A 15,653-nucleotide genomic window follows, 5' to 3' on the forward strand; every position below is an offset into this window, starting at 1 on the left:
TCACTTCCATACTCGAGAACGGGCCTCACATAACTTTTATACTCCAAGACAATATGTCTTTGTTTGCTCCCCACTTCATACAGTGATTCTCTTAACCAGGCCAAGATGCTTTTCACCTTTTTCTATCAGATGGTCTGTATGCTTTGCCCAATTCAACCTGTTGTCTAGAACTACCCTTGGTTGAGAGTGAGTGAGAAGAGCTGAAATTTGGTTTTCAAGGCATTGACACACATCTCGTTCCTTCAGCCAATTGCTGGAGCTTCTCTAGTGCTTTATTCAGATAAGCTTCTAATGCCCTTATATCACTGCATGTAGTCCACATCACAAGGTCGTCAGCAAACAGAAGCACTTTTAATTCCTGGTATGGACTCAAGAATTTGTATAAGATGATGATAGATGTATCATTATACTGAATACAGTAGGGCTGAGGACCAAACCTTGTGGAAGGCCTTGTTTTATCCGCTGAATTTGGATGCTCCTTATCTATAACTGACATGAGCAAGTCTTTGCCCTAAGTAAGATGAAATATACTGAAACAATTTGACCTCCATACCCTTTTTTAACAGCTTTTCGAGAAGTCTCTTCCTCCAAACCCTATCAAAGGCAGTTTTTTGAAGTCCACAAAAACAGAGAGAGAACTTTGTTTGCGATGATATCCATCTTTAATATCTTGTGTAAGCTGTATTACTTGTTCTATAGTACTTTGATATCGTCTAAATCCTGCTGTTCTATGGTTATGCTATTGAACAATTTACACAATGGATTGTTTCAGGAAACAATCCATATTGATTACTGAATGTATATCTGTTGCTTAAACTACCTGTCTTGACTTTACAGTTATGAAACAAGTAAAAAAGCTAATATTCAACAGGCAACAATAAGACCTGTTTCTTCAGAGAGTAATAATGTTCAATAATTCATTCCTTATGATGAACAGAATAAAACAATTACTTGTGGGACAGCATTTCAGAACTTCTTCTGAAATGCTGTCCATTTTTTTGTTCATAAGCATGCGAAGGCATGCTTATGAACAACAGAATATGGTTCAGCAATGGCAACAACAGAAAACCACTTTACTCTTCATTTCCTATGGTAAGCCTGGCATGAGATGTTTGTTAGTCTGACGAATAGTTTTAACTACTAAGGATTGACTGCCATCTGTAGTTAGATCTCCATATTTTCTTTAGTTACCAGACCTAAGACAATTTTTATATGAGAATAAATACAATACAATAAAAATAACTTACTTTCAGGTAAAGTAATATCACTTGACGAAAAATGGCTCTTAAGTATACCATTCATGTCTGCAAGAAAGTCAACAGACTGTAATGGAGTTTTAAAAACTTCAGAGTTATTTTTACTTGAACTTAATAAAGAAAGTAACCAATTACTAGTTTGCTGAACAAGAACGTTATTATCTCCTTCATAGGTGCAGTTAGGATCATTATCATTTTTCAAATCACCAATACCAGCAACTAAAAGAAATAAATTAAACACATGATTAAAAAATTATTTTACTACTACCCTATACTGTATTTTAATAAAAATTTTTATAAAAGTTGAGAATATTTTAAAAATACAATATCTAAGTGTTAATAAAACATTACAATTCAGAAAGAAATACAGGTGTAACAAAAAAATGTACCTGGCTACTCATTTCCACATTATACACATAAGAAGGAATAGAAAATGTTCCATTAAAAATGGTGATTTCTTCTTCATTCTTCTGAAGCCTATAAAAAAATTTACATCTCAACAAAATCGGACTGAGGAATCACTGTATTTATTACACATGCTTACACCAATTTTCTTTAATAAATAAAACATTGCAGTGTAAACAAATTAAAAAAAAGAAACAATTTTTTAAACTTTTATATTTAATCATTACTTTTTATCAAAATAAATTTTACTAACTGTAAACAAAATTACTCTTGATTTTTAATAAATGCTTGCCAAACAACTAAATTATTTGAAGAAAATTGATGACAGCTTTTCCTGGATTTCATCTCCACCACTAATAAAAATTACTAAACTGAAATAATAAAAATTTAGCAACGTTACTAACAGAAAGTAAATATGTTAATAGTAAATAGCTGAATCCAGTTTCATCATTGAACATTATTGCAGTAAAAAACTGGATTTTCCAGTTTTTATAAAATTACTTCACAAAATTCTCAATCTTGGCAGATGCTAATTTGTATTTATTACTTGCATTATTTGTACAAATATAGGTACAATTGTTGACTACAAAAAATCTCCAGCCATGTGATCAACTCATTACATAATGCAATTCTTATTGTACTACCCTTTGGATATCTTGAAAATGTTCCAATACTTGTTCTAATAGTGGAAATAAAGTCAGACTGAAAATTATACAATTAATTTTCTGCAATAAAATAAAAATTATCACAAAATTTGTTTAAAATAAGATCATAAATTGTTTATAAACAAAGGAATAATGTTTAAGCTATGAAAATATATTAATACAAATCCATAAAACTAACAATTACAGAAATATAAACAATTAAAAAATTGGTGAGTCTGCCATCTTGAAATTTGTGAATGCGTTAGAACTTTCTATTTATTAGAGAAAGCTGGTGTAAACCTATGTACTAAATATTATAGTGGTGCCTCAGTTCGATCTTGGGACAGAAAAAAATATGGAGAAATGTCACCATTTTTCATAACATTTTTTGGCCATTTTCAATATGTAGTGTTTACAGGTACACTATTCTTTTGTTACACCTGTATAAAATTTGAATTTTTTATTTCAAGATTACACTGCATCAAGTTGCATCCAGTTACAGTGTAGTAGTTGATTTTTTCCTGATATCTCACAAGACAGAGCTGTTAATTGAACTCATAATACAAACCTATAAAATAGGCATTTGGATCCAATTAAAATTAATTTTCTCAAATTGTATTTGAACCAGTATTTTGCAGCATTAGAGAAAAGCTGTAATAAAAGTTGTTCATCAATTGTTAATCCAAAAATTTAGGTACTATAATCATTAATTTTTTTTTGTTTTACCTCCAGGACCACTGCTATATATTGCTTCAGAGGATGAGATGAATGATTTGTAGCGTGTGTGAAAATGCAATCTCTGACCAGGATTTGAACCCAGGACCTCTGGATGAAAGGCTGAATTGCTACCATTTGCACCATGGAGGCCGGCATACTCATTACTTAGTGTAATAAATACTACTTTATCTTTCTCAAAATGAAACTTAAAACGTGACTGTTACAACTTAAAATAGATATTATTGTAATATCTGGAGTATTTATGCTGGAATATATTAAATTGATAATCATAAAGTTTTCACATATAAAACACTAATTAAATCTAAGTAATCCAAGTGTAATTAGAATTATTACTGAAACAATTAGCATCCTTTTTTACAGCACCTTTTAAATAACCATGTCCTCCACATGCCTCACGACATTCTTGAATGCCATCACGAACAGTCCAAGCAGCAATTGGTTTTGAAGCACTTGAAACTGCATGTATTTCAGGTCCCATAGATGCCTAAAACAAGATTTACTGTATAACAATTATATAATTGTTTTCCATATAATCAGTAACAAAAATACACAATACAAATCTATTGTATAATATACCATAAAAAATTATAAAATTATACTCAGAGTTATGAAATAATTCAAAAGAAAACAAAGTACATTTGTTATTTTCAACTCACACAATTTTTAATGACTTTTTCCAAATCTTTTTATCCTAACCAAAGGTTCCAAACCTTTTGATTGTGAAACTCTTATCTCTTCACTAATCTGATCCATGCAAAAAATAAGATTCAGTTCATTTGATATCACACAGTATGGATACCATGCATACATAACCTACCATTTTTTTACAATTTATTTATCTGCTATATGATATTTCTTTTATTTACTTGCTTATATTCCAGGAAGCCACAAATTAAAGATATTATGTTTAACATTGTCAAACAGCATCTCTGGTGCACATCTTTAGTCCATGATAAATTCAACCAATAAATTTCTATGTAATGATGAGTAGTATCTTGATATTTTTATTTCACTATTTAACAGACTTTCCAAGTTGTAGATGTGCAACTCAAAAAGATGCTTTACAGCTAGTATAAAAGTCCTTTATATAAAGATAAGCAAAAATTATATTTCTGCAAGTGACAACTATGTGATGAAAACCAACTTTTTCAATATTATCATTCTTTTAGCCTACTCAAACAGTCTGATACAATTTCTTTATTTTGTTTTTAATAATGTTAACAAAGTATAAACAGAAAAGTTAGAAGCTCAAGTCCTGTTCTTTACATAAACATTCATATCCAAGGCAAGATTCACCCAGCACTATTTTTTCATCTGGTAAACAGCCTTTGTTAATCTCAATACCAAGACTCTCTTAAAATTTCCTGACTGGTTCCCTGAATAGAATAAACATGCATATGTACATATATATTTTATATTATATTTTCATACATATTTTATTCATATTTCATATATACGTACATATATATTTCAGTTCAGAAGCATACTTTCTTCATATCCTACCAGCTATCACAAAAACCAAACATGAACACAAGATGCAACCTTTCTAACCACTTATCTACTTAAATTCTATTATAGCATGAATGTATAATACAGTTTCAAAACACAGATGAACTAAAATACAATTATATGATTATGATGGTTTTACACTTCCTAGCTGCTTATAATACAGCATGCTGCTGCATGAAGGGCAGGAAGGCAACAGCTGTTTACACCATCCTTGGAAGATCTGATTAATTAAATTCTCAGGTGAAGGATGATAAACAAGTTCAATAGACGAATACTATTACTTGAAAAAAATGGAATACACTTAGTTTAAAGACATGATTTGCTATCTGTTTCATTTCAATTACAATAATAATATTTAATGCAAACAGTTCATAAATAATCAATATTAGAAAAGGGAGGTAAGAAATTAACACTTAACCCAACCTTACAAACCTCAAATAGATATGCAGGGCATATAGATTTACTTAAGATAAACATGAACTACAAAAAGAAATAATACAATAAAACAAATAGTTACAGTAAAAAATTGTAAATAAATAAAATATAAACAGATTCATAACAATCTTAACAATATTTTATATTTAGTAACCACGACAGAAGCATAAATAGTAAGAATCTAATCATTAATATAGAATAATTTAATTGCAAATTACGTAAAAAAAAACTAAATACTTCAGAATGCCATGCAATAAGAATAAAGAAACAGTTTTATGTTTTCCTTTGTTTTGATTGAACAAAAACTGTAATAAATTTTGTACCAGTATAAGAATTTTTTTTTTTTAGGTAAGATTTAAAGAAGATAAAAAGCCATAAACTTCAACCACATAACATAGTCCAAACATGCTAAATGAGTGAAAAGGAGAAAGATAGATTTATAATATAAATCATGATTTAAGAAAAAAGAAAATAGAAAATGTGAATGTAAGCTCCAAAGGGAAGTAAAAAGATCAAGAATAAATTTGTGTAAAACTGTTACTGCTAAAGAGCAGTAACAGTTTTACACAATTTATTCTTCAAAGGAAGAATAAATCTTATTTTATTTTTGTATAGTTCCCAACACTGTTGAGGCATCTTTATGATAGAATGATGCTGCCATGTTTTAATGACTTGTTCAATCTCATCATCATCATGGAACAATTGACTAGCAAGGAAGGTGCTAAATCACTTGTTCTGGATCACATGATGCAATCTTTTCAGTGTTTTGCAAAAGTTGTTACCTTGTTTTTTGTGCCAAGTCAAAACTTTCAGGCTGCCTATCAACTTTTATTCTGTGATTTCCTGTAAGCATTTAGGCTTCCAGACTGTACTCCCACAATTTCTGACATTTCAGTTTACAAGATATAATTTCGTGTAAAAGCAGACATGAAATTTCTGGAAAATGTGTCAAACTATATTTTCTTTAATCGTCATCAATTGCAAGTATGGTAATAAATTGCAATTTATGGTAATAAGATATACGTGATTTTGTGAATGATGAATGAAGCCTGCTCCACTCATCATTGTTTGTTATCAGATCCTTAATTCATTAAACAATTAATTACTCATCCCATTTTTTTCATAACATTCCAAATCTGATAGTGAATTTCAACTGGTTTAATGTTCCTTCCATACAAGAAACTAATTACAAACCCAAATTTCTCATATAGCAGGTGTCTCGATTTTCTTAAACATTGTAAATTTAGTTGTGTACAAACTAGACAATTGAATAAGAATGGATTAATCCTTTCCTAAGATACATGCAACTCAGCATCACATATAAAATCATGATTGTAGTGCTGCAGCAACATTATTTAAAAACTTAACTTTCTGAATGTACTTCATGTGTTAAATTTATATTAAAACAATAAACAGAAAAGATATTAATAAACATAAAAAATTTAAAAATGATACTAGTTCAAGATTGCTGTGGATATATAAATACAGCAACTAAAATAAAATGTTATTGATTCTTAAATAACTGACTGAAGAGTAACATCTTCCTAACATTTATAAAAAAAATAAGCTAAGTAAATAAGTTAATTAAGTGAAGTTTATTATTATATTCGTAGAGATTAATCAGTTAATTAGACAATCAAAATACAAACCAATTCTTAAAAAGCTTTGTGTGCATGTACGAGAGGTGTTTTTTTCAAGCTCCAATGGGTTACAAAAATTAAAATCTACATAAAATGATTTTATTAAAAGTTGAGCAGTACTCGTATCTAACTTATTTTTCTACATAATTGCCAAAACAATTGAGGCATTTGTCATATCGTGACACCAGCTTTCCAATGCCCTCTTCAAAGAGGTTTGCTGCCAGTGAGGTAAGGTACATCTTGACAGCCACCTGAAGTTCTTTGTTGGTGGTGAAGTGTTGTCCACCTAACCATGCCTTCAATTCTTGAAAAAGGTGAAAATTGCTAGGTGCTAGCTTTGGACTATATGGTAGATAGTCGAAAACTTCCCACTTGAACTGTTTGAGAAGGTTTAAGTCATGTTGGCACAGTGCGGTCGTGGAACAAAGCCACGCCGAATTAGAGCATGCCTCTTTGTTTGTTCTGGATCAGTCTACAGAGACAACATAAAGATTCACAATAAACTTCCTTTGTTATTGTTGTCCTCTGTTCCATAAAGTCCACCAACAAGACACCTTTATGGTCCCAAAAAACTGTAGCCATTGTTTTCCTGTTGCTCAGTGTGTGTTTGAACTTTTTCAGCTTGTTTTGGAGGGTAAGTGTGCATCTACTGCTTAGACTGTTTTTTTAGTTTCTAGAGATCTAGACTATCAAACTGGATCCAAGTTTCATCACCAGTAACAACCGACATTAAAAACTCGTCCCCCTCATTATTGTAACATATGAGAAAAATTAAGGTTGACACCATTCACTGCATTTTGTGATTGTCACTCAACATGTACACAGTTTCTGGTAACCTAGGTCTTTAGTCACAATTGTCTATAGAGAAGACCTTGAAATTTCACTTATAAACTTCCATTTGTCATGGACAAAATTATCAACACGCTCAACCAAGTGAACAGTAGCGACAGGCTACTCTATTCTCCCTTCTTTAAATTTCCTACACCATTCCTGTACACTACCATCACTCAAAGTTTTCACCATACACTAGGCTCATTCTCCGATGGATTTCAGCAGAGCTACATCCTTCTGCTTGCAGAAAACATATCACACTTTGCAACTCACACTTGGCGGGAGTATCAATTGTAGAGGCAATGTTAAATTGCCAATAGCTCGGCAGACTGATGCAATGGAGCTGGAAGCAATAGCAGAGGTTGAGAAGGGGGAGGAGGTGCAATCACATGACATGCAGACCTGACTCCCACCTACCTCTTGTTTACTTATATGCACGATTGAAGGTTGAAAAAAAAAACAGCCCTTGTACTAAAATAAGGTTAACATGTTAAAAGTGGTATAACATAGATTTAAGTACAATTACCATTCTATCATCCATCTCGCCAATAAACAAGTTCATTTGAAAATCAGTAAATAAGTTACTTAAATAATTTCCAAATATATTCAAAGCATATGCTGCAGCCAAGTATGGAAACAATCTCCATTGCTAAAACAAAAAAAAAAATTATTTTTCTACTAAACAGTTTACATCCCTCTTTTAAATTGTTTTATTTTGATTTATCAGGCTAACTCAAAACGCTGATCAAAATTTGACTAAAAATCAAGCCGAACCAAAATATTCAATAAAGAATATGAAAACGTTTAAAGAAACTTAACTGGTATTCATTACAAAAATCTTGTAACAGAGAAAAATCTTCTTGGATTAATGACTGAAAATTAAGAAAAAAAATGAAAAAGATTTATCACAGAAGGTATGCTTCTACACTGTCACTGGATTCTGCAACTCATTTCAAAGCCAGTGCCTGCACATGTGTGGGCCTCATCCTCCAATCACCAGTCTTGCTTCTTTTTCTTCTTAGTTAACATTGTTTATAATATCCATTAAAATTGTGAATAATAGCAGATTAATGCTATCACCTTCTTTTACTCCCCGACCAATTTGAATTCCTGAGTTGTTTCCCCACATATCCTGAATTTTGCTTTCATACAGGGATGTATACTCTTAATTGGTTCCAACTTCTTTTCATAGGGATGACATCAAATACAGCCATCAAATCTAAAAAGGCTATGTGCCGCTTCCTTCTTTAACTCATAATCCTGAATATTGCCTTGATTCAGCATATACTGTATCATCAAAGAAAATAAAAGTGTTTTATAATAAATATACATTATAATCTTATTTAAGATTTCATAATAATAATAATAATAATAATAATAATAATAATAATATATTAATATCAAAATAGTAAATTATTAAAAATATTTGTAGACAATAGTTCTTAAACAAATCTAATTAAATTTTTATTAATAGCATGGACAAAAATAAATAAATAAAATTAAAAAAACATAAATTATAGCATAAAATGTAACCAAGGGTTCGCAGTAATCTTGGTAATACAAAAATAATAAATAATTTATATAAAATCAATTATACAAAAAAAATTTTATATTGCTACAAAAGATAATCAAAAGTTAATAGGAAATTATACACTCCTTTATTTAATACATACATTGCAATGTTACTAAGCTTTGCTAAGAGAGAAGAGTATGCAGACCTGCACATCAACAAAACAGAGCAATTTGAAAAAGTTGATTAACATGGAAAGATAAAAGAGGAATTAGATTACACCAATGAAATAAAATATCATTTTTAAACTTTTATAAAATAACTTAAAAATGACTAGATAAACGTATGAAAATATATTTTCAGAACTATGATGTAACATTCGGTAGAATGCAGATATTATACCACCACTAGGGAACTCGTTTTGCATGTGATTAAACAATATATTTAGTGTGTTGTACTGATGATTTTATCATAGTTCTAAAAAATATTTTAGAAGCATATTTCCATACACTAAAAAAGCAACTATGATTTATTTAATTTTTTTTTTAGAAAAACAATTATGACTGTGTTTATTGAGTTACAGCATGTTTGTTGAGTTTTCAATTGATAAATGAGTAATCCTTAATAATAGCAACTATGTCTTCAAAAGTTAAATAATTCGCATTTATTTACTAGGTATTATACATCACTTAAAACTTTCTTTTGCTGAAGCTACCAAGCATCAAGTGCACTAAGTTCAGATAGTTTCATGAATACGTAGGTAAAGTTTTTATTAATAACATTAAATAATTATAATTACCTTTTTGTTATTTAACTGGTTTGATGATACTCCTCTCAATTTTTGTTTTGTATATTCCAATTGTCTTTAAACACAATTTCTATCTTTTACACATCCTCAAAGAACAAATTAAGCCTGAATGTCTAAATGTATGGCCTATCAATCTAGTTTCTATATAATTTTGCCGTGAATTTATCACTTCACTTAACTGAGTAACAACCTTTTAATTTTGTACTTTATCCACTTAATTTCAACATTAAAGAATTTAAAATAGCTTATGTAGTATACACTGCAAAAATCTCAAAATGGAGATGAATTTTTTTGGAGATTAGTAACTGAAAATTAAAAAAAAATAAACTGAAGAAAGGAAACGTGACTCGTAAAAAATATTTATATATAATCTTTGATTTATTAAAAGTAGATAATCCAGAAAAATAAAATAGATGGTATAGTGCTTTTGATGTTTCTTACATCATAATACTTCTTGATCAAGATTAATGGTAATGCAACATAATTCAGTGGCAAAAATTATATTAATAGTAAAAAACTTTGTGTAATTGTGAAATAAAAATGTGTGTTCATATGTTTATATTCATCCACTCATACCTCATACATGTCCATTAAATTATATAGTAAAATTAACCTGTAGTTGATATTCTATGATAGGCAATTCATCAGTATCTTCTTCTGTTGAACCGAATTGTTTTCTAACTGCAGAATAACGAATACCAATTACAATAGCTTTGATGAGATAGGAAGAAGAAAGATTGGTTATTGTAACACGACCACCAGAGAGCGCTCCAAGTGATGCACCTGAAAATATTAACTTTAATAAACTCTAAATGTTACATAAATTATCACAAAATAGTTTTAATTAAATGTATTTTATCTTATATTAATTATAAAACAATATTATTAAATATTTACATCTACTCTACTGTAAGTAATTTTAATTTAATTTTATTCATTTTATATTTTATTTTTAGGAATAGATGATTTCTAATTTTTTTTATTTTTAAGTTTTATTTAATAAAACTAGTAATTTAATATTACCTAATTCAGTTTATTGCTATTTCAATTCACAAAAGAAATTAAATTTTAATATTTCTATTACTTTCATTGATATAAAATTACAATACTTACTTTTGATATAGTAATTGTTAGCATTATTGTAATATTTCTTTAATTATCATTAGTAACATTCCAATTAACATATGTATAATTTTTGTTGCAATGAAAAATATATTTAATTCATTTATTACATTTCAATAGAAATATTTGTACAACTATTTATAACATTATAAAGAATATATTTTAGTTTCTAATAACTTTACATAATTTCCATTTACTTCGCAAATTGTTTTCATTTTTTTATTAAAAAATGTTCAACAAACCTGTTCTTTGAGTTACAAAAATGAACTGGTGATTTGTTTTTTTTATAAATTACAGTTCTCTGTTCTTCATTTTTATTTTGTATTCTGAATCTTAATCTATTGTACAATCATGGTGCTTTCTTTTTTATTGGATTCTTTTTGTCTTCCAAAAATGAAATGAAAGCTGAGTTTTTGAAGAGTAATTAACATAGCTGATTGAAATATGTTAAGTGTATTTTGTATTCTTTAAATAAGCAAGTATTACTTTTATATTCTGTTGACAGCAACTATTACACATAATCAGTGTTTTTGTTCTGTACTGAATTAGAAATTACCTTTTATTTTTAGAATATGAAAAATAGTTACATTTTGAAGCCACAACTTTTGTTGAAGCCATAAAAATGTATGAAAAAATGTGTTGAATGGGTAGAATGTTAAATTCCATTGAAGTTAAGTATACTGATGAATAAATAATTCATTTTATTTTTATAGATTATTTTTGAGAGATTTATAATTTAACTATTACTTGTAGAATTAATCCCTATTTTAATTGTTTTGTTTTTTTTTTTTGTATCGTTGAATATTTTGAAGTTGTAAAAGTAGTAGAAACATAGGAGTTCTGCCACCACCCAAGTAGTGGGTATGGGTGGTTTCTACACCCCCCTGAATTCACTATATTTTGGATATTAGTGAAGAATAAAAAGTCATTATTTGCTCAACTGGATTTGATGTCATTAACAACTACTCCCACCTAGCTTGTTACCTGGCTGTTACACTACAATGAAAATGTATTAAGCAACAAGGTACACAACTTTTAAAACTACAGTAAAATGTTTGGAAAAGATTGTGTGTGTGTGTGTGAGCATGTGTGCATACATAAGTACTAGCACAAAGTACATATACTAGTTGAATTATACAATATTTCTCTTGGTACTAAGTTGTTTCTGGGGAATCTTCCCTTTCCTCATACTCTATTCCTTGTGTAATGACATGCTAGTTGTATCAGCTGCACTGGTGCTGACCCATGTTAGCACTTTCTTGTGCCTGGAAGGACAGCAGTTCTTGGTAAAAGAAAGTATTTGTAAAAAAAAAAAAGAATAGCGAAAATAGTAGCTCAGGTACTGGATAAAGTCAGACCCTCCTATTCATAACCTGAATCAATCAATAAAAAATTTACCAACTTTAAACATTACCCAAAAAAGAATCCTTGGTCAAAACTGTGAAAGATGTTTCATATAAAAAATGTTTCAAATTGTATTTACTTTAATTTTTGTCTCCTAAAATCTCTAATGCACTCTCAGGTGAGTAAATCACAAAAAACTACTTCTGCAAGAAAAGTACTGAACTTCCATTACAAATTTAAAAAAAATATCCTAAGCTAGTTATTTAATTACTATTATAAATTTTTTCTGTCTAAATCCTCTGTAAATAAATCACAACAAAATGTTTCCACTACAAGGCTGGAGCTTTCTAAAATTTATCCATAATTTAAAAAAAAATCTTTAATAGATGTCATATATTTCATAAAATAAGCTTCAGTTTTATACATAGAAACCATTTATTTTTAAATTATTAAAAAAGTGAAAATCCACCTTACCAGCAAATTAAATGTGTTTCTCTAGATCTTTCAGTCCTTAGACCATTACCAGGAGAATAAAAAAATAATATAAGACTGTTATGAATTAAACAGACATGACTGCTTCATCATTTTAATTTTTTGACTTTAATTTATAATATTATTCTATTCCTCTGATGATCATCTAAGGACTGAAAGATCTAAAGAGACACACTTAATTTGCTGGTAAGGTGGATTTTCACTTTTTTAATAATTTATTAAACATATCAGCGGTAACCATGTTTGATAAATTAATTTATTTTTAGTTGAGACAATCTCATCCTGCAAGTTTTGTTTCCACATTTTCCAGAAAAAAAAGCAGGCAGAAATCATACGTTTTTGGTTGACTTTTTAAAGATGTAACAACATAAAAGAGTATTCATACAAGAGTATGAAAAAAGTTTCGATTTTATTCATGCTCAAATTTCATAAATCAATTTAAACACATAAACTGTAAACAAAAACTTACGATGAGAAAAGCTCTATTTCACTTTATTATTTACCCATCCATCTTATTACATTTTTTAAATAGAAATTTATAACAAGGATGGATGAGATTTCTAATAAAAAAAAAAATAAAAAATAATAAGCAATCTATAAACTCTATATTTGTAATAAAGAAAATCAGGATTGCTGCCAAGTCCATGCCATGACTGCTGAATGACAAACAGAAACAGCACTGTTTCGAACTGACCCAGATTTCATTTCTAGGGTTCATCTAAGGTCATTTCAGGTCAGGTGATGAAAACTGGTTGATGGATATGACTCTGGAAATAAGCAGCAATCTTCTCAGTGGAAGAGCTCAAACTTAACTTACCCAAAGAAAGTTCATAAGTTGGGAAGAGGAATATCAAATCCTTACTGATTTGTTTTATCAACACTGATGGGATTATCCATATCCATGAGGAGTTTGTACTTCCTGGTCAAACAAATATAGTACAATTCTATCGTGCTATCCTAAGGCAGCTAAGGAAAGATATAGAAGAACATAAGAATAACCCTTCATCACAACAAGTGACACTGCTTTCATCATGAGCAGTTTTTGGTAAAAAAAAACAACTTGATAATTGTTTCTCATTCATCATATTTGCTCACCTTGACTCTATGAAACTCCTTTCTCTTCCACAGTTTGAAAATCAAATTGAAGGGAGTGAAGAACCAATATGATAGGAGAGAGTCAAGTGAAATTGGAGGTAATGCTACTTTAGTGGTAAATAAAACCCAGGTATAATGTGACCACATTTAGTGTTATATTTCAGGAACGTTTGCACATCACTTCATATAAACAACATCATTAACTATTCAATTTGCTCAAATTAAAGTTTACTCCAGTCAGAGGCAGTCCCTTAAATAAGTGGAGCATTCATTCTTTTCAATATTTGACCTTTTCTTGATCAGAAACCATGTAAATTGTGTCAGCTACTACTGACTTATCAGTGAAGCCATACTGAAAATAAAAGCTGTTAAGCTAGAACTAGAAAGCTAGTAACTAGATTAACTAGAAGGTTGCTTCTTTCTTGAAACTCACAGGGAGAAGGGGGTACAACCATAAAAAACTTTTTTTTGTTTGCAATAACAAATACTGATGATTAACATTTTTGATGAATGAAAAAACAGTTTTTTATCATAACTGTTCAAATGAAATATACTGAAAAAAAGGAAATACATACCAAATCTCTTATTAGGATCTTTATAAGGACTTGTATAAGTCCCATCCGGTAAAACATCTCCTGTTCGGTTTAAAAGACATTCCTTGGGTATACGGTAGTTTTGGAACATGACAAATCTGGAACAAAATAATTAACATTCAACTGTAATTTTAAAAGTGTTAATTTTTTAAGTGTCTAATTTACTGAACTGAACTGTTCTTTATAAATATGTATCACAAAATAATTAAGTTTTTCAGTAGGTACATAAGACACATCGTTATTAACCAACACTAACATCAGAGGTTTTCAGCAGGAAAGTAAGCTGTCACCCCACCCTCCATACAACCTGACTTTTCTGTATGGAATGTCCCATGAAAATCGAAGGATGCAGCATGTTGAAATTTAAAGGATTTATAAAACAAATGAAGTAAACACAAATATAAAATAATTAGACCAGAAAGAAAATAAAGTAATGATTCGTTAAAGAAATATAATATTTTAATAATTTAAAAGGAGAATGTATCCAAAAGTTTAACATCACTACATAACCTAAGAAAACAAACTTCAACCATCGAATAAATCAACCTTTTTTTTTTAAATTAAAAATGACTTTAAATGATATTAAATTCTAGATTTCGTTCTAATAATTACACAAATACATACCCATTGTCCACACCATTTAAGCCTATTTTTTCACCCATATCACCAACGATAACTCCAGGAAATGGTAATAATGTTTTTGTACAGCGTATAGGAGTAACAAACGTATGTAGTCCATAATGTTTCTTATCTGGAGTTATAAGATTGGCATACACTATTGCATGTGTGCTAGTCTTACCTTAAACAATGAAAAATATTCAATCAGTGCATAAATTAACAGAATACTGTGTATACTGTCATTAAATAACCTGCCTCTATCATTAACTCCAATTATTTTCAACAAAATTATAATTACAACAGATGCTGAATCTGCAAAAATTTGCTCATGTTTAGGTAACATTAAACCTACTAATCAAACATGATTATATTTTTAACCTGGATTCTAAATAAAAACAAAGATGCATGATGTTATAAAAAGGAGCAAACTAAAGAGAATTAAAACTATTGTAAATTGCGTGGAGATTGCTTTTCTGGAGAACTGTTAGGGCACCCCTAAGTTTGGCGAAGCAAGAACTATATAATTAGTCTGAAAGTCTTTAATAGTTAGTTTAATATTAGTCTGAATTAATAATTACTCTGAAAGGTCGGAAGGACAATTTTCATAAAATTT

The 15,653-nt window shown here is 29.4% G+C and overlaps 1 protein-coding gene across 4 annotated transcripts in view; it reads right to left on the reverse strand.

Moving 5' to 3' along the window:
• Positions 1-15,653, reverse strand: part of LOC142323909 (peroxisomal acyl-coenzyme A oxidase 3-like) — a 73,747-nt gene that overhangs the window by 18,892 nt on the left and 39,202 nt on the right. For all 4 annotated transcript variants that reach the window (XM_075364256.1, XM_075364255.1, XM_075364257.1 and 1 more), the window contains exons 7-12: positions 15,047-15,221; positions 14,405-14,520; positions 10,390-10,559; positions 7,985-8,107; positions 3,407-3,527; positions 1,248-1,475 (exon numbers count right to left, since the gene is read on the reverse strand). In XM_075364256.1, the coding sequence (XP_075220371.1) occupies positions 1,248-1,475; positions 3,407-3,527; positions 7,985-8,107; positions 10,390-10,559; positions 14,405-14,520; positions 15,047-15,221 (933 nt within the window). The remainder of the gene's footprint in view (positions 1-1,247; positions 1,476-3,406; positions 3,528-7,984; positions 8,108-10,389; positions 10,560-14,404; positions 14,521-15,046; positions 15,222-15,653) is intronic.

The sequence above is a fragment of the Lycorma delicatula genome, chromosome 4, assembly GCF_047948215.1.
Source record: "Lycorma delicatula isolate Av1 chromosome 4, ASM4794821v1, whole genome shotgun sequence".
In the NCBI taxonomy this organism is placed as follows: Eukaryota; Metazoa; Arthropoda; class Insecta; order Hemiptera; family Fulgoridae; genus Lycorma; species Lycorma delicatula.